This window comes from Lynx rufus, unplaced genomic scaffold (genome assembly GCF_022079265.1).
Source record: "Lynx rufus isolate CCGP_SWC_20201006 ecotype Redwood Valley unplaced genomic scaffold, mLynRuf1.p SCAF_7, whole genome shotgun sequence".
NCBI lineage: Eukaryota > Metazoa > Chordata > Mammalia > Carnivora > Felidae > Lynx > Lynx rufus.
The window spans coordinates 62783461-62809459 of NW_025814889.1; the positions used below are offsets into that span (position 1 = coordinate 62783461).

Consider the following 25999-nt stretch of genomic DNA (forward strand, 5'->3'; position numbering starts at 1 on the left):
GTTGACCTTAACCTTCAGCTCCATGTATCAGCATTTCCTGCTCTTGCTTTTGACTTGACGTAAGTCAAGTGCATTCCTTCCAACCAATAATGTTTCTATAATGATTGCTAAGTTTTATTCCTACAAGGGAATTACAATGATATTCCCCATTTTCCCAATTTCTCTACTTATTTTTCTCATGATTCAGGATTCAGAAAAACATACAAATTTCCCATGATTTCCCCAGAAATATACTGTCAGAAACCCTTCTGGGCCACCTGGGTGGCTCAGTCGGTTAAGCGTCTGCCTCTTGATTTAGGCTCAGGTCACAATCTTATGGTTCATGGAATCGAGCCCCAACATTGGGCTCTGACCTGACAGCATGAAGCAGGCTTGGGATTCTCTCTCTCAACCTTACTCTCTGCCCCTCTCCTGCTTGCTGTCTCTCAAAAAAAAAAAAAAAAAAAAAAAAAAGAGAGAGAGAGACAATAAAAGAAAACTCTTACAAGAATCACAGGCCTTCAACGAAGAAAGGTCTGCGTTTACCTTGGTCAGTGCTATACCCTCTGCAATCTATTTGTTGAAAGATTGAGTAAATAAATGAATTTGTTCCTGCATACTTAAATTGGAAATGATTTTTTTTATTACAACATATTGTTTTGTCTTGTATGTATTTATGTGTATGTTCTTTGGCTTTTTTAGGAGCTTGTGAACAAATTATGGGTAGGGACCCCTTATCCACCCACATACCCTCTTGGCACCTAGCACAGTGCTTGCACCAAACAAGTATTCATTTACTATATGCTGATTACATAATTAAGGAAGCAAATCTTTGATCGGACCAATATGTTGAAACTAAACCCCTCCTCCTGTGGGGCACTGGGCTCTGTGCTGACAGCTCAGAGCCTGGAGCCTGCTTCAGGTTCTGTGTCTCCCTCTCCCTGTGTCCCTCCCCTGCTCCCTCTCTCGCTCCCTCTCTCTCTCTCTCTCTCTCTCAAAAATAAACATTAAAAAAATTTTTGAGCCCCTCCCCCAAAAATGTAAATCCTCCATCCTTCCTGGGATTACTTATGGTCCCATTTTTGTTCTTGTTTAACAAAAGGGAGATATATCCCTCTAAATGCCTCTCTAGCCACCCTGTGATCTATTTTCCCTTTTTAAAAACAATTTGTCACTAAGTCTTCCACAACACAATACCTTTTTTTCTATTTCTCTGTCTTCTTCCTTAGAAACCTAAACTATTACCTATAACTGAAATAGTCTCTTGATTTTACTTCCTAGTATAGATTGTTATGTAAGTCAAATTTCTTTACTTCCTTCACCTCCTTCCTACACTTCTCTCATTCCTTGTGAATGCAAACAGTTCTTTAAACTTTTTCCTTAAATGTCCAGCTCTCAGACTCCTTTGTCCCTATAATTGTCTTATCATGGATTTTTTTTTATTAGTACAAAAGCTTATTGAAACCTTTTCATTTTTTTAAGTCTATTTATTGTGAGAAAGAGAGAGCATGAGCAGGGGCGGGGGGGGGGGGATTTGGGGAGGAAGAGGGAGGAGGGCAGAGAAAGAGGACTAGAGAGAATCCCAAGCAGGCTCTGTGCTGTCAGTGCAGAGCCTGATGCAGGGCTCGAACTCACAAACTGTGAGATCATGACCTGAGAGGACACCAAGAGCTGGATGCTCAACCAACTGAGCCACCCAACGTGTCTCCTTAATGAAACCTTTTTTTAAAGGTCACTTCGCTAACAGGATTTTTTTTCTTAGAATTCGACCTAACTCTACCAGCTCATGATCTCGCTGTCCAAGGTTACCTGCTCTCCCTCTTTGCAAGCATAGAATTAAGACCGTTATTGTCCTATTCATTTATTCTTTCCTGGAAAAATGTTCCCCAAGATGTTCCACACACATATTTTCAACTGTACTTTGACCTGGTGTCATATATTCTATATGGCTAGGAGTAATAGTCTTTGACTATTTCTCTTCATATGACATCCAAAAAGAATATTAAAAACTTATGTATCTCTCTCATCTTTTAAAATTCATATCTAAAATTTTTCATCATAATTTTAAATACTTGCAAGGATCTAATTTCCTATGCATTGTAAATACTGACATTTCAAAATAAGGCCATAATATTACTGTTTTAAATGTACCAAATGGAATCTGGAATGTACCACAGCAATTTGAAGCTCATTGTTTTCCATTTACACAAACATGAACAGGCTCTTCATTAAATGATGGATATTTCACACCCATTTCCCCTTGAACTCTTATTTCTATTTTATTTCCTCCTCAGCATTGTTTATTAATGTATTAAATAGTTATGCTTAAAAATATTCTACTTACCATCTCCTCCCTGTAATAAAAATACTTATATATTTAAATTTATTGTAAACGTCCTTGTGATAACTGTTAAATTTTCAATTTTATATTATTATTCCACTTAGTGTTGATACATAATTTTTTAATACATCACAAATTAGAAAAAATGATAAGTAGCTCTTAGATATAAAAATACACTTCTTAATAACAGTTATAGCATAATCTTCCACTTAGAGGCACCTTTTGAGAGGCACTCAAGGAACGGCAGGGAAATTTACCCTAAGTAATGTAATTGTTTGTGTAAAATCATTTTTTCTTTGTCACTCACTCCAAATAGATTTGTATCAAAATCTTGGGCTTATAGATTCACAATACTGTGTGTGGAAAATGTCTATCACATATAGCCTAACTGGCAAAACCAGTCCTCATTATAAAACCAATTGGCCAAATCAAACTTCTTATGTCAATTCAAATGAACATATTATTATGCATTCCCATGACAACCATCTCACTTCTGAATTCAGAAGATCAACACAGGCCACCGTACCCTACTTCTAATGCCATGCTGTATTCTTCGCAGAAATATGTGTAAGACAGAGCGTGATATGAAGCCCATCTTCGGGTCTATAATACCTTCATTGAAGGAGGCTTTGCTGACACCAATATATCAAATTGTTTCTTTGTAAGGTATCTCAGAGATTTCTATACCTGGGGAATAGTAAAAGTCTGATGTATTTGAGACATTCTTTTTTTCTTTTTCTTTTTCTTTTTTTAAATATAGTTTACTGTCAAGTTGGCTAACACACAGTGTATATACAGCGTGCTCTTGGTTTTGGAGGTAGATTCCCGTGATTCATTGCTTATGTACAACAGCCAGTGCTCATCCCAACAAGTGCCCTCTTCAATGTCCTTCTTATTTTTCAATGAGAGAAGGACAATTGAAAGGAGAGGAGGAAGGGGTGCCTGGGTGACTCAGTTGGTTGAGCATCCAACTCTTGATTTCAGCTCAGGTCACGATCTCGGAGTTAGTGAGTTTGAGCCCCACATCAGGCTCTGCACTGCTGGTGCAGAGCCAGCTTAGGATTCTTCTCCCTCTCTCTCTGCCCCACCCCTCTCTCTCTCTTTCTCTCTCTCTCAAAAATAAATAAATAAATAAACTTTTTTTTTTTTTTTAAAGAAAGGGATGACAGAGAGAAGAACCAACTTGACACTTCGACCCCAGGCATGTTCTGAGACAGATAAACTGTAGGAAAGTGTCCAGATGCAAGCTGAGGCTCTGGAAATGATTCTTTTATTTATTTTTTTTTTTAATTTATTTTTTTTTTCTTTTCAACGTTTATTTATTTTTGGGACAGAGAGAGACAGAGCATGAACGGGGGAGGGGCAGAGAGAGAGGGAGACACAGAATCGGAAACAGGCTCCAGGCTCTGAGCCATCAGCCCAGAGCCTGACGCGGGGCTCGAACTCACGGGAGATCGTGACCTGGCTGAAGTCTGACGCTTAACCGACTGCGCCACCCAGGCGCCCCAAGGAAATGATTCTTTTAAAACATACCCCTTAGAAAGTCTTCATCTGCCCCCAGCAATACATATAAAATAAACCAACTGTGGTTACTGAGTTATACTAAAATAAACCAAGTATTACTGAGATGTGAAATGAGGTAAATTGATAATGCCTTCTGGGTGCATGATTAAATCCCTATTGTAAAGAGGACCACAGATTTGAACTATCTTTTAAATAAATTTGTCATCATCCACCAAATAACTACACTTCACACGAAATAACTTAGAAACCTATTTATAAATCCCTCTCTTAAGTCTGTCTTTCTAACTTGAAGAATGTCAGTCTAACTTTTTAGTCTTTCCTCTTACTCACAGCTCAGCATCATAAATATTGTAAATATAAAGCACAGAGAGAAAAGGTAAAATACAAATGCAGAGCAAGAACAATGCCTCGGCAGGACAAGGATCGCAAAATGCCCTGTGCTGTTTAAAACACATTAGAACTTACATTTTATTCAAATAAACTGTGGCCATTTATTACTACGTGTAATAACAACAGTGGTTATTTAGAAAAGCAGTTAAATTCTGAAGGCCATTTGAACATTCAAAAAGAAAAGTTGTCAAGCAGAATGGTTTATACATAAAGACAAACACTTTAGTGGAGCACTGAATTACCGTGGTTTTGAAAGGCTCATTGTGTTGTTGTTGTTTTGTTTTGTTTTTTGTTTTGTTTTTTGTTTTAGTTCATTGTTTCATTAAGTTCCAGGGATACTCACTGCCTCCGTGTGGATAGGATGCACAGCAAAAAGCAACGCCGTAGCAAAAGCAAGTCTGCGATTCCTGAAGACAGCTTTGTCACAGGTATACATCAGGACAAGAGTCACTAGGCAGTGCAAAATCACATTCACTGCATGAAAGTAGAATGGGTTCATACCAGTCAAAAATACGTTCAGCCTGTAAAAAAAGATAAAAACAAAAACAAAAATGGAATCAGCTACAAACAGAAAACATAAGCGCAAGGGAGCGGAGAAAGCAGAGGGAACTGATCATTTAAAAAAGATAAGCTGTTCAATCAATTATTTTTAATGGATGACTCCCAACATCAGGTTACTCTACATATACGAGTATCATTTTTTCCCTATCTCAGAATTTTCCTATCTGCAAAAGTCATTGCAAAAGCAATACAATATTATTTCAGAAAACCCTGTGGCCCGAGAAGACAAGCAGCTAGGTGCTGGACCTGTTTTTCCTTCACTCCGTGGCTAATGCAAACAGCCCCGAGAGACTCTTGCTTTCACTACCAGCTCTTCCCAAGGAGCTGACGGTTCAAAAGCAAGTCCACAGTGCTCTGGGTCAGAGCCGCAGCCCCTGGAGAAGACAGAAAAGCCACAAGACTGTGACTGTGGTCAGAGTTGGGACAAATCAAGCATGAACGTGTTCTCTCACCCAGAATACCCACCAGGAACCAAATTTCCAGACTATGCACCCGGAACGATCATTAATTACCACCCCACAAGGGATCTTCAGTGCACCTAAAGACACTATTACCAGCTGCAGCTGAAATTAAAAGGATGAGAAAAGCATTGCATTTCAGAATCCGTATTAAATGTTTTCTAACATAAATTCCCACAGATCTCAAAATCTGAATTCTAAAATTATGATGAAGAAACTAAAGAGTGTCACAAAAAGAAGGGAAATGTATTGTTCAACATTTTTAAAAATACTTTACTATGAAATGCAGAACAGAGACACTTCTGAAGGTTGCCTTAAATTTAATAACAGGACATAATGTCCCCAATTGACTCTGTGGGGTTACAGAAAAAAATAGTTGTATAGGGCATGATTCTTTGGGGGGAGCATATATACCCTAAGGGGGGTTGCCTGTAGTTGTCTATATTCCAGCTTATTTTACTGAAACAGTAATCCCACGTCTTTATTCTCATGCCCTTGATCTGCTTCTCTTATAGAAACACCTCCTCTTTGCCAAAACAATCGAGAATGAAAAAGTCAACTTTAGCGATGGCATATGCATATTCTAAATACTTGACTTGATTCACGCACAAATTTAACAGAATTTTAAGCATCTCAAGCTTTATTTGGACACATGAATATAAATGTCATAGTTACTAATTGACGCCAATTCCATTCCCACTGAAGTAATCATGGTCCTAACTAAGCCTAGAAAAAATGAACTGTTTTGTGGAATCAAACTTCAGGGCTCCGAGGTAAGATTCAAGCCAGCTGTATGTTGGTGTACTCTGCACACACCCCAAAGTCCTTAAGACAGAAATGTAGTGTGAAACATATGGAGGGAAAGAGGAATGGTCAAGTACAGCTAGAGGAGAAAGAATCGCATCCCATTCCAGTTCAAGAGGACCCACCTATGGTGAGAGAGCTGTTGGAAATCAGAGCTTAAGACGGTGGAGCTTTGAGAAAGGGCAAGACCAGTTCCCTATCCTCAGAGAACTTAGGTGCAGTTCCCAGAGAGCCCATCCTCCTGAGGCTGATTTTCATCAGGCTAAGCTTTCCAGACCAACTAAGCCATTCATTTAAAGTTCATTCACACTCAGGGCAAAAAAACTAAACAGGCAAACTATCTCACAACCACTGGGAAGGTCTCAAATTTGTCAATACATAGCAAAGGCTTTAAGAAGTACGTAACTTTTGGGGGTGCCTGGGTGGCTCAGTGGGTTAAGCCTGACTAAGGCTCAGGTCATGATCTCATGGTTCATGAGTTCAAGCCCCATGTGAGGCTCTGTGCTGACAGCTAGGAACCTGGAGCCTGCTTTGGATTCTGTGTCTCCCTTTCTCTCTGCCCATTCCCCACTAGCACTTTGTCTCTCTCTCAAAAATAAGTAAGAGACATTAAAAAAAATTTTTTTTAAAGAAGTACATAACCTTTGATCAAAAATTCCACTTCTAGGAATTTTCCATAAGGAAATAACCTGAAAAGTGTTCAAAGATAGATATAGATAGATATAGATACAGATATAAACAGACAGATATGACATTGTAATATAATAAATATGCATTTTGGTCTTCATCCCAACTCCTGGTAGAGATGGTAAAACCTTTGTAATTTCTTAAGTTATAAAGGTAGTAGGAGTATCTTTTGTTCCAATTTTTGGTCTTTGGCCCCGGTTCCTGACACAGAGCTCCTAAATCCCTTGGAACTTCCTAAGTGATAGGATTACCTTTTGCTCTAATAACATGACTCTTGGTAGGCTCCTGGATGGCTTCTGGATGGGGGCTGGTCACCAGAAAGATCAAGTTATGATTAGAAGCTTAGAACTTCCAGCCTTTCTCCCCCTCCCCCTCCCCACCCCAGGGATTGGAGAAGGGCTAGAGATTGAGTTAATTATCAGTGATACCTACTTGATGAAGCCTCCATAAAAATCTCTGAGCTACAGGTTTTGGAGAACTTCCACATCAGTGAGCACATCCACAAGCTGGGCAGGTGGTACACCTCAATTTCACAGGGACAGAAGCTCCTGTGCTTGGGACCCTCCAGACCCCACCTAAGCATCTCTTCATCTGGCTGTTCATCTATATCCTTTATTCTATAATAAGCCAGTAAACATTAAGGAAGTGTCTGCTTGAGTTCTGTGAGCCATTATAGCAAATTATTGAACCTGAGGAGGGGCTCATGGGAACACTGATTTAACAACCAAGTTAGACAGAAGTGTGGCAATCTAGGGACCCACAATTTGCAACTGGTATCTGAAATGGGGTGAGTCTTGTGGAAGGAAATGAGCCCTTAACCTGGGGGATCTAATGCTAACTCTAGACAAACAGTGGCAGAATTACATTGAATTGCAGGATATCCACATACTGTAGGACACTGAGAATTGATCACTGTGGAAAAAAAGCCCTACATATCTGGTGTCAGAAGTATGGACTATAAGCAGAAGAAGAAACAGGACTTTTCTTTTTAGTATACAAGGATGCATCATACTGTGATAATCATAAGATGACAATAGAGAGAAGGCAAGACACCTAATAAGCCAAATCCCTGATTTTTGGGGGGAGGATTTTTTTTAATCTGAGTATAGTTGACACACAATATTACATTAGTTTCAAGTGTACAACTTAGGGATTTGACACGTTTATACACATGCTATTATGTTTACCACAAGTATAGCTACCATCATATTATTATTCCTGGAAACTGGTTAGGAAAAAAATGCTTGGTGTTTTAAGCGAATTCATTTAGACCCCAAAATATAGAAATAAATTACTGAATGGGGATCCACCGCAGTGCTAAAGTAACTGAAAGCCTCTCACATGGTACTAGTTACTGGCAAATCTAAGCTTTGAGAAATTACTGAGAATCTAAAGTTAGGAGAAGTTCCCAAGTATCTAAAAAGATAGAGAGTGAACTCCCCAAACTATAAACAAGTGATCTTGAGATGAAATAATAACAAAATGTTATTTGTGAGCACTGGAAAAAGAATCTCTGATCCTGGGATCCAATACGGGTTCACAAAAAGGGGGTTCAACTGATGAACCTCACATTTTAATAGGGCAGGGAATGTGACAGACACATCCTATCTTTATTTTAACAAAGGCATTTATCAAAAATTTTCACAATCACCTTGTGCACAAGGTATAAGAAGAAGGATTTGTAGCAAACACAAAGAGTAGTGAATAATAATCAATGTCTCCTTAGATGTAGACCTTCAGTGTAAGTCACAAGACTCTGACGTTATCTCTGGTCTGTCCCATATTTCTATCAAGGACTTAGCTAGATCTGTAGTGTATGCTAACCAAGCTTGCCAGAAAGCCTGTATCTGGGAAGGAGGGTCACTGTTCTGGGAGACTAAGACTGGCAAAGGGTTTAAATGCCTGATATTGTTAGTTAATTCTTACAGGATTACACAGAATATGGGTAAGAGCAAAATCCACATTTGGACATAAAAGGGAACAAAATACTTGCAATCTAGACTAAAACTACTCACATAGCATTGTCCAAGAGCTGTTAGTTTACTCTAAACTCAGAGTTATTATGTCCTGGCTATCAAAACAGACCAAACCACAGACAGGGTTCTGCATAAGTCCAACTAATTTTCATTTCCATTCACTCTAACAGATATTTATTGAGTACCTACTACATGTCAGGTGTGATGTAGGGCCCAGAGACACAAGGAGAAGACATGGCATCTGCTATCAGAGAAAGAGAGACACTAAACAGATAATTAGCAGTGAAAGAAATCTAGCAAGGGGAGAACCTACCAGGTGCAGAGATAGGAAAGAGGGAGACATTCTGTCTGCATGCGGGACAGTGAAGGTAGGTGGTATCCAATGTGGGGCAGCAGCCTCTCTGAGTGCTACTTAAACCCTGGAGCATCTTCACAGGAGAGCTCCAGGATGCTGAAGGATGGGGAGTCTCAAAGTGATGTCTCAGGAAGGTAGGCTTGAGGAAATGGAGGATGCTCAGCCTAAAGAAAGATGACAGAAATGATACCAAATCCTCCAAGGGAAATGATCTTTGCCATATTATGGCTGTATCCCTAGTATCTAGCATACTGCCTGGTTCACAGTTGTCAAAATTAAGGGGATACGTGGATGGATACACAAATGAATGAATGATGAAATATTTAAGCAATGCACTCACTCAAGTACCTCTCTGAGTGGAAACTAAGATCCAATAACAATGTTGCAAATAGACTAAGGGCCAAGTTTAAGTCTGCAAATTATTTTGTATCATCTGTATACCCTTTCTTTCTTTCTTTAATTTACCACTTTTTTTTTTTTTTGAGAGAAAGAGAGTGCACACAAGCAAGTGGTAGAGGGGGAAAGAATCTTAAGCAGGCTCCACAGCCAGCACAGAGCCTGCCGCAGGTCTCCATCCCACAACCCTGAGATCACGATCTGAGCTGAAACCAAGAGTCAGACGTTGAACTGACTGAGTCACCCAGGGGCCCCGAATTTACCAACATTTTTATTTTTATTTATTTTTTATCTTTTGAAAAAAATTTTTTAATGTTTATTTATTTTTGAGAGAGAGAGAGACAGAGCGTGAGTGGGGGAGGAGCAGAGAGAGAGGGAGACACAGAATCCAAAGCAGGCTCCAGGCTCTGAGCTGTGAGCACAGAGCCCAACGCCGGGCTCAAACCCACAAACCGTGAGAGATCATGACCTGAGCCGAAGTTGGACACTCAACCAACTGAGCCACCCAGGCACCCCACCGACATTCTTTTTTTAAATTTTTTTTAACGTTTATTTATTTTTTTGCGACAGAGAGAGACAGAGCATGAACAGGGGAGGGTCAGAGAGAGGGAGACACAGAATCTGAAACAGGCTCCAGGCTCTGAGCTGGCAGCACAGAGCCCGACACGGGGCTCGAACCCATGGACCGCGAGATCATGACCTGAGCCGAAGTCGGACGCTTAACCGACTGAGCCACCCAGGCGCCCCCCCACCGACATTTTTAAAACAGACGATTTTATATAAAAATTTCCAGCTTCTCTTGAAGTACTACATGGCCGCATGGAAACACGTTGCCTATTCAGAGGGCACAAGTACGCACAATTTACCACAATACGAAACAACAACTGCTATGAGACAGGCCTCAGCTCAAAAACAAAGAAGTAATATTTAAAACTAGAACTGGTGTTGGGACACCCAGAAATGTCCATGCAGGAACATGATAAACAGCACACCTGAAATACCACCTAAGAACAGTCTCTAGGGTTCCATGTCACCCCGAACAGACTCCATTATAGCACACATCAGTTTTTTAAAACTCTTTTACTATATTCCTCAAATATTTTAAGCATTTTTTCATACACTGTAAAACATTAATTTCTTTTCCTCATAGTATCCATCTCACTTAGCACACAGTGAATTAATTCTAAATGAAAGTGTACCAAATGAGCACATAAACTCCCCTTAAGTTGAAAGTTGAAAAGATCATCTTTCCCAGTCAACAGTAAGAATCTCTAATTTTATTTCATTTAGGCTTCATTTCTCACTTAAAGCTAAACTGGCCAATAGGATTTTTTTTTTTTCCAGAAAAAGTCTGAACAGCCATGTCGGACTGCTTGAAAGCCTTCCAGACTTTGGCAAATATGAATGCTAATACCCCTCCTCTGTCTGAGCTCCTCTGCCTCCTTGTAAAACTGTCCCGAAAGGTGGGGCCATGATGAACTCACAGCAATCAAAGAGCACCCGTCCCCAGAAAAGGTTACAGGGTCACACAGTTTGGCACCAAGAAGTCACGGAAGGAGGGGTGGGAAGGGGAGAAGAAAGCCATTGGCCGCACTTCCTTCTCCTCACACCTGCATACCCTGGAGCTCTAGATAAACAAAGCCCCTTACTCTTGATTTTGTTCTTTGGAAAATACTTCTGGTTTAAGAAAACAAAAACAGGCTGTATCTTCTGGAAGAGACTTCTGCTAGGAAATATACTAGGGTCTTTCCTCCAGGGGACCCCAACTCCACATCTATCAAACAGCTCCATCTCAACAAACTAGCAGAGGTCTGGAGCCTCCAGAAGAGGTCATGGCTCACGTCTGGTTTGGGGCCCAAAACCTGGAGTTTTCGTGGTATACAGCTGAAGCAAGATTTAAGAGGGCTGCCCATCTACTTCATACCTAGGGACAATGTGACTGATTAGTCACCACCAATGGTCCCTCTCAGGGGGTCAAAACATTGTGATTACTACTGCATCCCTGCTGCCAACCATGGTAAAAGCACTCACCTTGTCTGTGGCAGCTAAGCATTGCCACTTGGCATCTGGTACTCCAGGGTCCCATCACCCCCACTGAAATCAGAAAGCCTACCTCACCGGCAGCATCTCCCACACCACACTTGGCCTACAGAAAAGAGTCCACGCAGAGCTTCCCGAAGTTGTCGGTGCTCCCCTGCTAATATATTTCTCAATGCCTCAGTGAAGGGAAAATCATCTGGCCCTCTCAGGAAATGTAGTAGAGTGGTGGGAGGAAGGTGTGGGCAGGCAGCATGTGATAAGTGCATTGCAACATCCTTATCTCAATGAGCTTTGGGATTCCTTTTTGTATATTACACCAGCAATATTTGGCATCTCAACCTCATGAAACATATGCTCCCACTGAGTCCCAGTGGTTCACAGGATTCTGAATCCCCTAGCGTGCTAGCTACAATTGCTGATTCCCTTATCCCATCCCAAGATATTCTAAGTCAGTAAATCTGAAATGGGGCCCAGAAATCTGTCCCAAGAAACCCAGTGATTCAAAACAGGTGATACTCAAAACAATGAGAGTCATGCATCACAAAGCTTAAAGGAAGGCTACATATGTTTGCCACACTTACCAGGAGAATCCAGTTTACATTTTTTTCCAATAAGAGCTACAAACTAGGAGAAAGAAAAAATTACATTTACCCCTTTACAATCTGTTTCTGCTATCCAATAATGGGTTCTCCAACACTTGCCTTGTGAGTTCCCACAGCCCAATACTGAACATACGGTATATTCTCCTATCTTCCTCTATTCCCATCCATTTTTCTTCTTCCCCTTCTCCTGCCATCCTCCCAGCTCTCAAATGTTTGTAAGTGGTTTCCATAGTCTCCTTAGATCATTCAACCAATAAATAACAACATCTGTTTTTTCTCGTTTTCCTCCAAGGCGAATCCCTTTGGCCCTTAATCATTCTGGTTGCTCTTCTTCTGCATTCCCTCTAGTATCAAGAATAAATCAGCAAATCATCATCACTTAATGCATCAAAGAACCAAAGGATGTGATTCACAAGCACCAATGCAAACAACAGTGCAAAGGGGAGATTGGTGCTCTGAGACAAAAATAAAATTCATGGTTTTGGTTTGTGCTCAAGGCATCACATCCTCGCCTGGCTATGAGGAAGCCATAGGGAGGGAACAGGGGAGGAGGGGCTTGTCAGGAGGAGCCCACACCCCATGCAAGGGGAAGTTATTGTCACTATTGTCTCATAAGTGCTCAGAGTAGCAATAGCATCAAAGAAAGGGTGGGAAAATTGAGGAAAGGAAGATCAGTGACCACATCTAGAAGGCAGCAGGTCCCAGAAGAAAATCTTCATAAAGAGAGTCAGCAAATAATAAAAATTAAAAGATCAACACCAAATATCATATAAGTACAGTTATAACTATAATGGGGTTGTCAATTTTTAGCAAATTTGTTTTCTTTTACTTTTTTTTTTATTTTAGAGAGAGAGAGAGAGAGAGAGATCATGAGCGGGGGTGTGGAGCAGAGGAAGAGAGAGAGAGAGAGAATCTTGAGCTGGCTTCATGCTCATCGAGGAGCCTAATGCAGAGCTCAATCCCAGGACCCTCGGATCATGACCGGAGCCAAAATCAAGAGTTGGACACTCTATCGACTGAGCCACCCAGGCGCTCCTGCAAATTTGTTTTCTTTTAAAGGTATGTGTTTGGTAAAGTTCCTGGGTGCAGTGCAGTTCTGACAGTGACTACCCAGAGTTTATGTGAGGACAAAGTGCTGCTTCGGACTCCACTCACTTCAGACACCAGCTGCAAGTTCAATGGTTCCCAGGCCACCTGCACTGCTGACCAACTGACCACAAATTAGGGGATTCCCACGATTCTCTCAGGTTAGGAATTTGCAGGAATGCCTCACAGAATTTAAGAAAGTGTTAAGCTTACGACTGCAGTTTTATTATAAAGCATACAAATCAAAATCAATCAAAAGAAAAGATCCATGGAGTAGATCTGGGAGGGTCCTAAACACAAACCATCCATGCCTTCAGGACACATCACCCTCTCAGCACAATGATGTATGATTACCAATCGAGGAAACTCAACCAAGCTTCTACGTCAAGTTTTTAATTTGGGTTTCTGGGCACCTGGGTGGCTCAGTCGGTTAAGTGTCCATCTCTTGATTTCAGTTCAGGTCATGATCTCACAGTTTGTGAGATCAAGCCCCACATCTCTGCTGACATGCAGAACCTGCTTGGGATCCTCTCTCTCCCTCTCTCTCTGCCTCTCCTCTGCTCACTCTCTCCCTCAAAATAAATAAATAAACTTAAAAAAAAATTAAGTGGGGTTTTATTACTTAGGCTGATTGATTCAATCCTTCATCATGTGACTGAACTCAATCTTCAGCTCCCCTTTCCCTTCCCAGAGGTTGGAAGGTAGGGCTGGTATGTGGCTCAAAGTCCCGTCTCTCTAATCATATGCTTGGTCTTCCCAGCAGAGCCAGCCGACGTTCTGAAACTATCTGGAGGCCCATCATGAGTTACCTCTTCCTTAACATAAACTGAAGTGTGGTCTCAGGCCCACCATGAACAACAGAGACACTCTCATCACTCGGGAAATTCCAAGGGTTTAGAAGCTCCCAGGAACCTGGGATAAAGACCAGACAAATTCTTTATTCTGTAATACTTGGGGACAGAAAGTCACAGCCATCATAGTTCCCTTGAGAAAGTATTTTCAGGGCCTTATAATCTATTTGATCCAACCACAAATAATATTTCATGTCTACCTCATTGGCTGGAAAAAACATGGCCATTCTTTATAGACTGTAGGCCACAGGCATGGCTGAGCTTTTGTCCCCTGACAGTAGGGTATGGAGACAACCCTGTGTAATTCTGTGGTTTGCCTCAGAAGGTACAGCTGCTGTGTCCGGTCTTCAAATCTATAGCAAGCATCCAGCAATCAGCACACATCAATATGCCACGCAAGAGGAGAATGGTGGGTCGCAAAGCGCTGTAGATCCTCATTCTCTACAGAGTCACAGTCACAGCAGGTGACAACAGGGAGCCACAATTGCCCCTCTTAGAATCAAAATTGCCCATTAATCGCCCAGTAAGCAGGACCCACTGCAACCATCTGTATGTGCCTCTACTTTTCTCTTTGACAGAGGAAGACAAAAGGTAAATAAACCAAGAAATAAGTCAAGCAGACTTTTTCATCTATATATAAATGTGTAGCCCTACCTAAATATTAACCTGAAAAAGTCAAGCATTCACATAAATTATTAATTAACTCATTCTTTTAACAGTAATTTATGAAGCCCTGACTTTGTATGACAAGCACTGTTCCAGGTGCTAAAGATATACCTCATGGAGTTTACACAGTATGAGAGAAGATAAAAACCAATCATAAATCCATGTTGTCAGATAGCAACGAGGGCTACTAAGGCAAGGAAGGTACAGAGTGAGAGAGTAAGGATGAAATATGGAGGAGAGTCTGCCATTTTGGATTGGGGAACCAGGGAAAGTGCAAAGGATGAAGTGACATTTGAACAGGGACTGAAAGTGGTGAGAGAGCAAGAGGGCACAGGTCTGGGGAAAGCAATTCAGAAAATGCAAAGGCAGCAGCAGCAGGTTTGGCCTGTAAAGGGCATAAGAACTCTAGAATGAGTTGCAGATTGATAGACTAGATGGTAGAGGTCAGGGGTCAGATCAACAGGGGCTCATAGAACAGAAACCATTTCTTATCATTTGGAAAAGTAACAGAGCCATTACTCTCACATGGCCAAGCATTCCTTACCCTGCCCCATCCTTTTAAGTGGGATAACTATGTATTCAAAGTTAAGAAAAACATCGTACGACTAGGTGGTTCAGTTGGTTAAGCATCCCACTCATGATTTTGCATCAGGTCATGATCCCAGGGTCCTGGGATTGAGCCCCATGTCAGGACCCTGCTTGGGATTCATTCTCTCTCTCTCTCTCTCTCTCTCTCTCAAATAAAAAAAAAAAAACACAAGAAATTAAAGAAAATTTTAAGGAAAACATGAATGTAGCTCCAAAGGAAGATAGAAAAGACATTTGTTGATTAAAAAAAAAAAAAAGTGTTTCCAAGCTCCCATTGAGAGATTCACCTACAAAAACCCTCATAATTCAAAAATATATTCCTCTCATTTTCCATCCTTCTTACACTGCCAGACTGTAGTCTAAAGCTTATCTTACATCTAAAGTATATGCTAGCAGGCAACAATCTTAACCCCCTCCTCTTGGGGTTTCTAAGATAAACCTTAGTTGGCATGAAATTTTCAGAGGCCATTTTTTCATTTTTCTCTATAAAATCTCTATCACATCCAATCATATTTTTCCTTGGCTATATCCATCACTGAACATCCTAGACAATCTAGTCAAACAATCTCCATTTGTCCATTTATCATAGACTCAGAACACAAACTTATGAGTTTTGCTGCAATAGACAGACTATCTCAAAATGAATTCCAAAGAGGGCAAATCAAAAGAAACAGAACCAAAATGAACACTCCACCATTTCTTTCAGTTTTGGGGCACAGAGGCTAGAGCTGATTTTCATGGTTGGCGTATCATCTGTGACTAAAAGATGCAAACTGCTGCAAAAAAAAAAAAAAAAAACCCTCTCCAGATCCAAGCATTAAAATGTTGCAAATCCTTACAGCTGCACATATTAAGATATTCTATTTTTTAACTCTGACATTTTAAACCACCCACTTTCACTCTTACGGTTTATATCATCATCAGAAGTCTTCAATAAAATAAAACTTTATAGCAAACTGGTAGAACACTATGATCTAATAGCCTAAACATGGAGAGAGAATCAAGAGTTAAGGTCCTTTAATTTGCCTTCATTTCCCCATCTTTAACCTGAAAACCATTGGATCTTCCTTGTTGAAGGAAGCTTCTCCTTCCTTCCTGATGCAGAATGGCACTGCTAGCAATCCAGCAGGAGCTTCTTCTCAAGAGGAAAGAGGTAGAAAGGAAATAAAATTAAAAAGCTAAGCACCTTTTAAATCAATCAGGGCCATATTTCAAGGTGGAGGTTATGGGCATCATGGGTTTTGGTTCTGTGTCAATTAAGTGTCTACCAAGTGACTGAACGTGGTTAATGTCCTGATTCCAGAGTTAAAAACAGGTCATGGCCAGTGGAGGATAAAGAAGCAAAATAAAAAAGGTTACTGCTGCAGATTAAGTTTTCACAGATGTTTTGATTCTGCTCTACAAGGGTCCAAAAATATTCCTGTGTGCCCTTGGAAATGATCTTACGAAAAGACCGATGTAAGGTTTGACTAGAAACAGAAACTCATTAGAATTCTAAATTCACTTCAGGGAACACAGATGACCGTTTGTATCAGTTAAAGTTTGACTGCAGAAGCGGAACCACAGGGAAGGATACAGCAGAAGGGATTTACTGTAGAGATTTGACCTTTCACAATTGTGGAAGCTGGCTAAATAGCCTACGCAAGGCTGCCACTTCTGTCCGTAACAGACGTCAAAAGCCAGCAGGGCAGGCAGGGCAGGCATTCGGGAGGGAGGAAGGAGGGACTTGAAGTAGGGGAAAGGGAGACAGAGCTGGAAGCCACGAAGATGAACTACAAGGTACCTCTGCTTCTCACCGCCTCGAAGGTTCCAACTTTAATGATGTGAGTGGCTTGCAAACAGGCTGGCACTCTTCCCTACAGAGCTGCACTCGCACTTGCACCATGATACGAAGTAGCTAGAGCACCATGATCTGGAAAGTTCTGGAAGCACCAGGGACCTAGCCACTGTTACACAGCAGCAGTGGGTTAGCCGCCCTGTCTGTGATAACCCACAAGACTCTCTTGACACGAGCCTTCTGACTGGGATAGGCAGTCTCACTTTCACTTTCCATATCTGGAAGAAATTTGTGTACAACTATAACCTAGCGCAATACAGAGAAGGAATTTCCAAGAAACAAAGTTCCAGTTTCATTAAATTGACATAGTACAAAGCCACCCTATCTTGGTAAACTGCCTTCATTTTCCTTTATACCCTGTCCTGCAAACTGGTAAAAGTAGACCCTCTAAAAATCCATTTCCTCACTCAAAATTCAGCTCATTTCTTATTTGAGAAAAACTGTGATTAATATCTTTCTATACATGCAAGTACCTTTATAGAAACAAGCATTACACATCTTTACTTATTAATTAACATATTTATTTATTGTTTATTCTTAAGGTAATTTCCAGCTCTCAGTATGTACAAGGTTCATTCAATGAATCAAAGGTAATAATTTAATAGAAACTAGGTTTGAGTTTTGGACTGAGAAAGACCCTCTGAAGAGGATGAAAAGAGGCTACAGAATGGGAGGAAATATGTGCCAACCACATGGCTGACAAAGGACTTGTACCTACGATATATGAAGAGATCTCAAAATTCAACAACAACAAAAAAATCCACTTAGGAAATGGGTGAAAGACATGAAGAGACATTTTTCAAAAGAGGATATACAGAGGGCAAATAAGCACGTGAAAGTATATTTAACACCGAGAGCCATTAGGGAAATGCAAATTAAAATCACAATGAGATTATCACTGTACATCTATCAGAATGGCTACAATAAAAAAACAATGATAATGTCAAAAGCTGATGAGGAGGCAAAGTAAACTGGATTACTCATACACAGTATGACAAGGTCTGGAAAACAGTCTACCAGTTTCTTAAAAAACTAAATATGCAACCACCATATGACCCAGCAATTGCAATCCTGGTCATTTATCCCAAAGAAATAAAACTTATGTTCACATACAAATGTGTAAATGAATGTTTATAGCAGTTTTATTTGTGAAACAGCCAAAAACTGGAAACAATCCAGATGTCCTTCGACAGGTGAATAAGTAAACGGTGCTACATCTATACAATGGAATAGTACTCAGCAACAGAAGAAATTAACTACTGATATGCAACAATCTGAATAAACTCCAGAGAATTATGCTAAGTGCAAAAAAAAAGGCCAACCTCAACAAGTTACATACTAAATGATTCCACAAATAGCATTCTCAAAATGACAAAATTATAGAGATGGAGAACAAATTAGTAGTGATTATAAAGTAGGGTGGGGTGTTATGAATTAGGGGGTTATTATGAATTAGGTGTTTATAACTATGATAAAGAAGCAGGAAGGATCCTTGTGATGAAACTGTTCTGTATCTTGACTAGTGGTAATGTTAGAAATCTGCATGTGACAAAACTGCATAGAATTAAATACACACTCAACAAAAATAAAAATAAAAAAGAGTATACGTAACTTGGTAAAAAGTAAATAAAAGCTGTGGATTGTATCAATATCAGTTTGCTGGTTGTGATATTATACTATAATTATGCAATACCTTAACCCTAGAGGAAAATGGATAAATGGTATAAGAGATCTCTGTATTATTAGTTACAGCTGGGGAATGTACAATTATCTCAACATGAAAAGGTTTTTTTTTTAATTAATTTATTTATTTTTGAGAGACAGAGACAGAGCACGAGCAGGGGAGGGGCAGAGAGAGAGGGAGACACAGAATCCAAAGCAGGCTCCAGGCTCTGAGCTGTCAGCACAGAGCCTGATGCGGGGCTCAAACTCACAAGCCATGAGATCATGACCTGAGCCAAAGTTGGACACTTAAATGACTGAGCCACCCAGGCGCCCCTCAAAATTAAAGGTTTTGTTTTGTTTTGTTTTGTTTTGTTTGTTTTTAAGGCAAAGACACTATAAGAAAATGAAACCACAGGCCAACTTTCATGATAAAAACAGATGGGAAAGTCTTAAACAAAATACTAGCAAACTGAATTCAAAAGCACATTAAAAGGAACATGCACCATAACCAAGTGGGTTTTATCCCTAGGATGCAAGAATAGTTCAACATGCAAAATTCAACTAATGTTATTTACCACATTAACAAAACGGAGGCTAAATTACATGATCATGTCTATAAATGCAAGAAAAACATCTCACAAAATTCAACACCCTTTTATGGTAAAAATTCCCAAAAACTAGGTTTAGAAAGAATTTACCTGAATATAATAAAGGTCATATACAAAAAGTCCACAATTAACATCATACTCAACAGTGAAAAACTGAAAGGTTTTTCTCTAAGATCAAGAGCAAGACAAGGATGTCCACTCCTGCATTTCTATTTAGGACTCTACCCAGAGCAATTAGACAAGAAAAAGAAATAAAAGGCATTTACATTTGGAAAAAAAAAAAAGTAAAACTATGTTTGCAGATGACACAATCCTTTGCATTAAAGAGCCCTAAAGATTCCCCCCAAAATAAAAAACTGTTAGAATACTCAAAGTCAGTAAAGTTGCAAGACACAAATCAACGTACAAAAATCAGCTGCATTTCTATCAACTATATTTCAGTTAAAAAAGTCAGCTGCATTTCTGTATAATTATGAACTATCCAAAATTAAGAAAGCAATTCCATTTATAATAGCATCGAAAAGAATAAAATAGCACTAAAAATAGAGATGAAAAACTTGTATAATTAAAACCCTAAGTCACTAATGAAAGAAATTAAAGACACAAATAAACAGAAAGACGTCTCATGTTTACAGATCAGAAGACTTAATACTGTTAAAAAGTCCATACTACTCAAAGCCATCTATAGTCAATGTATTCCAATGTATTCCATACATTCCAATGTAGTCCATAGTCAGTGTATTCTATAGCCAATGTATTCCAATGTATTCCAATAATATCCTAGTGGCTTTTTTTACTGAAACAGAAAAAAAAATTCATTTGTAACTGCACAAGACCTCAAATACACAAGACAATTTTGAGAAAGAACAAAGCTTGGAAGCATCACACTTCCTAATTTCAAACTATATTACAAAGCTACAGTAATTAAAACAGTATAGTACTGGCATTAAAAGAAACATACTAGGGGCGCCTGGGTGGCTCAGTCGGTTAAGCGTCCGACTTCAGCTCAGGTCACGATCACGGTCCGTGAGTTTGAGCCCCGAGTCGGGCTCTGGGCTGATGGCTCAGAGCCTGGAGCCTGCTTCCGATTCTGTGTCTCCCTCTCTCTCTGCCCCTCCCCCATTCGTGCTCTGTCTCTCTCAGTCTCAAAAATAAATAAACATTAAAAAAAAATTAAAAACAAAAAAAAGAAACATACTAACCAATGGAAAAGAATAGAGAGGCCAGAAATTAATCTACACACATATGGTCAAAGGATCTTCAACATAAAGGCCAAGTACACACAATGGGGAAAGGATAGTCCCTCCAACAAATGGTCCTGGGAAAACTGGGTATCTGCATACAAAAGAATAAGCCTCGACCTTTATCTTACATCATAGACAAAATTCAACTTGAAATGTATTAAAATTTTTAATATAAGACCTGAAACTGTAAAACTCCCAGAAGAAAAACAGGGGCAAAACTTCATGATGTTAAGGCTTAGCAATGATTTTTTAAATATGACACCAACAGTAAAGGCAATGAAAAGAAATTAGGTAACTGGGACTATCAAACTAAAAAACCTCTGCACAGCAAAGGAAGCTATCAACAGAGTAGAAAGGCAACCCACAGAACAGAAAATATTTGCAAACCATGTATCTAATATATTATTAATATCCCAAATACATAAGAAACTCATACAACTCAAGGTAAAACAAAACAAAACAAATGAACAAATAATCCGATGAAAAAAAATGGGCAAAGGGCTTGAAAAGACATTTCCCCAAAAAAGACTCAGCCATAAAAAAGAATGAAATCTTGACATTTGTGAAAACATGGATGGACCTAGAAGGTATTATCCTAAGTGAAATATGTCAAGCAAAGAAAGATGAATACCATGATTTCATTTACAAGCGAAATTTAAAAAAGAAAACAATCAAACAAACAAAAGAGAACAAAATAGAAACAGACTCACAGATACAGGAAACAAATGATTGATTACCAGAGGGGGGCTGGCTTGATTGGGGGTTGGGGGGCAGGTAAAATAGGTGGAGGGGATTAAGAAGTACAAACTTCCAGTTATAAAATAAATATGTCATGGAGATCTCATGTACAGCCTAGGGAATCTAGCCAATCATATTGTAATAAATTTGTATAGTGACAGATGATAACTAGACTTATACTGAGGATCATTTTATAATGTATAAAAAACATCACATCACTACTAATAGGACATTGCATGTCAATTATACTTTAAAAACAAGATATACAAATGGCCAACAAGTCCATGAAAAGATGCTTCACACCAGTAATCATGAGGGAAATGCAAATCAAAACCACAATGAGTTATCACCTAACTCACACCAATTAACTAGGTTGGATTTTATGAAGAAAAAAAAAAGATGACAAATGTTAGCAAGGATGTAGAGTAACTGGAACCACTGTACATTACTGGTGGGAATGTAAAAGGTGTAGTTCCTATGGAGAACAGTATACAGGTTCCTCAAAAAGTTAAAAATACACTTATCTTAGAATCCAGCAATCCTACCCCTGGTTATAAATCCAAAAGAATTAAAATCATGATCTTGAGATAGATGCACTCCCAAGTTCACTGCAGCATTATTCATAAAAACTAAGGTATGGACACAATCTGGCTGGCCATCATCAGATGAATGGATTAAAAAAAAAAGTGGTATAGGGGCACCTGGGTGGCTCAGTTAGTTAAGCGTCTGACTTCGGCTTAGGGCATGATCTCTTGGGTACGAACCCCGCGTGGGCTCTGTGCTGACAGCTCAGAGCCTGGGTCCTGCTTCAGATTCTGTGCCTCCCTCTCTCTCTGACCCTCCTCCACTCACACTCTGTCTCTCACTCTCAAAAAAATAAACATTAAAAAAAAATTTTTTTTTCGTTTATTTATTTTTGAGACAGAGAGAGACAGAGCATGAACGGGGGAGGGGCAGAGAGAGAGGGAGACACAGAATCAGAAGCAGGCTCCAGGCTCCTAGCCATCAGCCCAGAGCCCGATGCAGGGCTCGAACTCCCGGACCGTGAGATCGTGACCTGAGCCGAAGTCGGACGCCCAACCAACTGAGCCACCCAGGCGTCCCTAAAAAAATTTTTTTAATTGTATATACATGCAATGAAGTATTATTCAGCCTTTAAAAAGAAAGAAATCTTGTCATATGCAACAACATGGCTGGACCTGGAGGACATTATGCTAAGTAAAATAAGCCAGTCACAGGACAAATACTGCATGATTATACTTATATAAGGTATCTAAAATAGTCAAAATCACGGAAATACAGAGAATAGAATTATGGCTACCAAGGGCAGGGGGAATGGAGCCCTGGAGTGTTGCTGTTCAGCAGGTCTATAGTTCAGTTATGCAAGAGAAATGAGTGCCAGAGATCTGTTGTAAATCATTGTGCCTATAGTTAATAATATTTTATCAAGCTCTTAAAAATTGTACATGGCAAATCTTATATTATGACTTCTTACAATAAAAATAAAAAATCGTTTTGAATTCTCAAAGATTTTTATTCAAACATTCCTACCTTAAGATATAATTAAGATAGTTTGTATGTATATTTAACAAGCCACTTTATTTTCACCAACTACCTAAAATAAAAATCCTAAAAACATAATCTGTGTAAAGTGCTTAGGCCAATATTTGGTTCACACTGAATAGTTAATAAATGCGATTCTCTGTCCTTGCTTGCAACAATCTTTAGAGTTGGGTGGGTCTAACATCATCGAAGCCAGCTCTTATACGTGCCCCTCTTTAAGCTATTGCAGAAGATGCAGTATGGAGAAAGCTTCTAGGTCCTATTTAAATCCACACCTGTGAGCACAGAAAGATGAACTTTCTCTTCGAAGAGACATCTACCCCTTTCCAATTAGTGCTGTGTTGCTTTCTAGATTTGCAACTCAACCTTCTCAAAAACAAAAACAAAATAGATGCAATATACAAAGAACAATGGCATTAGACACCAATCTGCATTTTGTGACCAAAGAGTACACAGTGAGGATTTGACCCTGGCCCTCCCAACTCTCCTTTCCCTAACCTTGTTCCCCCAAACCCTTGCTACCATTCCTCTTCATCAATGGACTTGCTTCATTGTCTACTTCCTTCCCCCACTCCTCTCTTTTCTGTCCTTGCCATTTCCTGCATGAATGAAAAAAAATTTTAGAAAGTCAAGAAGTGAAAACATCTTCCCCACTCTCCACCAAGTGGGCACAGGCTTTTGGCCCTGACCTTTTAAAATGGAAAATGCTCAAATCAAGACGGTCTCCAAGGCTGTTACAAGCCCAGCACATCTCATGCTGTGAGCTTTCACACCTTAAATTAACCACCAACCCTCATTGTAATAGATGAAAAAGCAGGTCAATCTAGAAAGTAAACATACATATTTGTGCCATCTAAGGAGATTTTAAGAAACATTTAGAAAACTGAAAGTACTGAGCAACTCACTCAGTAGCTGACGTTATCTTTCAGCGGAACACCAAAACCGCTTCCTAAGCGGACAAATGTTTATAAAATATTCTCTCCAGATTCAAATGTGCAATTTCCTCACTCTCTTTAAAACACTGAACTTTCAATGGAAAAATTAAGTCAAAAGCCCATGAATTACTGCCAACTGCTATGGTTTCCTTTTCTAAGTCATCTGAGCCACCTGTCAAGAGACCTTGGCCTCCTGGCCAGAGGCAGGCTTTTCAAGCTGTCTATCCCGTCTCGGATGACCACTACCATAAAGACGGGTTCATATTACACCCACTGGAAAAGGCTTAAAACACTGATGATACCGAACCAATATTATTTCAAGTTTTTGTCCGACACGCTGTTAAGCTTAAACACTGAGCCAAATTATAAGGGGTTGAGTCAAGCTCATGGTGTAGGAGATAGTACTCATACAAAGCCCTCCTCCCCATCCATCTGAAGCAAGCCCTCTTTTAAATTCAAGAAAATACTCCACCCTACAAAAACCTGGCGTTCTCTCGGCTCCCTTTACACTTTATTCACACCAGAAATGCTGAATCATGACTCTGAGGTTGTGAAACGAAAACTATTTCGACTGGGACACCAGGATCCCCAGAGGATCCCACGCTTCTGCATTCCTTTGCTTTGCATCTTTTAAAATCTAAATCCCGAGCCTTCCGCAGACCAGCAGATTGGAAAGGCTTGGAGAGCAACCAAAGGCTGCAGGTCGGGGGAGAGCCTCTGCTCCCTCCTCTGCGCCTCCCCAAAACCCAAGCAGCCCTGGCAGCTCACAGCTCTCGCCTCTTCTCCGAACGCGACCCCCAAGGGACTGATCCTCTGTCTCCATCAGCGAAGCTGCCCAACAGCCTCTGAGAAATTCCCAACTTGGAAGCATTCCCACCACAGCCCCCCAGTCCGGAACTCGCTGGGCCCGCACCGTCTCACTTGACCACTGTCCGGCAGGGGTGGGGTGCGGGAGCAGCTCTACCAGCCCCGCGCCAAGTCCTTGCCCGACAGACTAGCCCGCTGAGAGCACAGACTCTTGAGAAACTCGATCCCAACTCCCAGCCCGCGCCTCCCGAACCGCCCCGGGAGCCCGGAGAAGCGGGGCCTGGGACCGCGGAGCAGAGTGGCGTGGACGGGAGGACAGAAGGGAGGCGTGGAGGGGAAGGCGCCGCAAGAAAAGGAGCGCCCCCCACGCGGGTCCCGCAACTTCGCCCAGCTCGGGCTGGGGGGTGAGGAGAAACTGCGGCGGCTGTAGGCGCGAGGTGAGGGACTCACTTGAAGGTGAGGACGCAGAGCGGTCGGTAGGACTTGTGGCTGGTGTTCTCGGCCATGCCCTTGCCCCAGAAGTCGTTGGTGAAGATGCCCCAGCGGAGGGGGGCGCCGGGCCGCACGTCGGGGTTGTTCACGATCGCCCACACGTCGTCGTGCACGAACTCGCCCTGCAGGGAGCGGCCGTAGCACAGGCAGCTCGCCCCGGCCAGCAGCGCCGCGGCCCCGGCCGGCGCGAGTCCGCAGCCCCGCCGCCGGGAGGGCGCGCGGTCCCCGCCGCCGCCGCCGCCTCGGGCACAGCCTGTCACTACCATCGCGCCGCCGCCGCCACCACCGCTGCCCTGGCCGCTCCCGGGCGTCTGGCATCCTCCCCGGCCGGGGCCCCGGCGGCGCGCCGCGGCTGCCCGGAGGTGGGCTCGGGCATGGTGCGGCGGCAGCTGGACCCGCCGCTGGCGCCCCGCGCTCCGCCGCCGCCTGCGCCGCCGAGTTGGCCCAGCTGCAAATAAACAGCAGTCCCCCCGCCTCCCCCGGCCATCGCCACCTCCTCCGCCCCACTGCGCATGCCCCGCTCGCTCTCGCCTCCACCCGCCCCCCCTCCATCCCCGGACTAGAGCCGCCCCCCCACCCCCATACCCCCACCCCCGCCCGGCTCGTCTCCACACTCAGCCCCGGGCGCCCGCGTCCCCGGCCGCGAGAGTTCGCACGCAGGTGGAGCGGGGTCGCGGCGCTGGGGCGCCCGAGAGGCGGAGAAGGGGCACCGGGGTCCTGCCTGGCGCTCCGGGCCGCCCCCCAAGCATGCACCCTCACCCCCCCCACCAACGAGGTTGGGGAGGGCCTCGTCTGCGGGCACCCCC

The 25999-nt window shown here is 41.6% G+C and overlaps 1 protein-coding gene across 2 annotated transcripts in view; it reads right to left on the reverse strand.

The window, feature by feature from the left end:
- TMTC1 (transmembrane O-mannosyltransferase targeting cadherins 1) overlaps positions 1-25459 on the reverse strand; it is a 270701-nt gene extending 245242 nt beyond the window's left edge. For both annotated transcript variants that reach the window (XM_047066852.1, XM_047066851.1), the window contains exons 1-2: positions 25152-25459; positions 4578-4755 (exon numbers count right to left, since the gene is read on the reverse strand). In XM_047066852.1, coding sequence (XP_046922808.1) covers positions 4578-4755; positions 25152-25459 — 486 coding nt within the window. The remainder of the gene's footprint in view (positions 1-4577; positions 4756-25151) is intronic.
- Between the last annotated feature and the right edge of the window lie 540 nt (positions 25460-25999).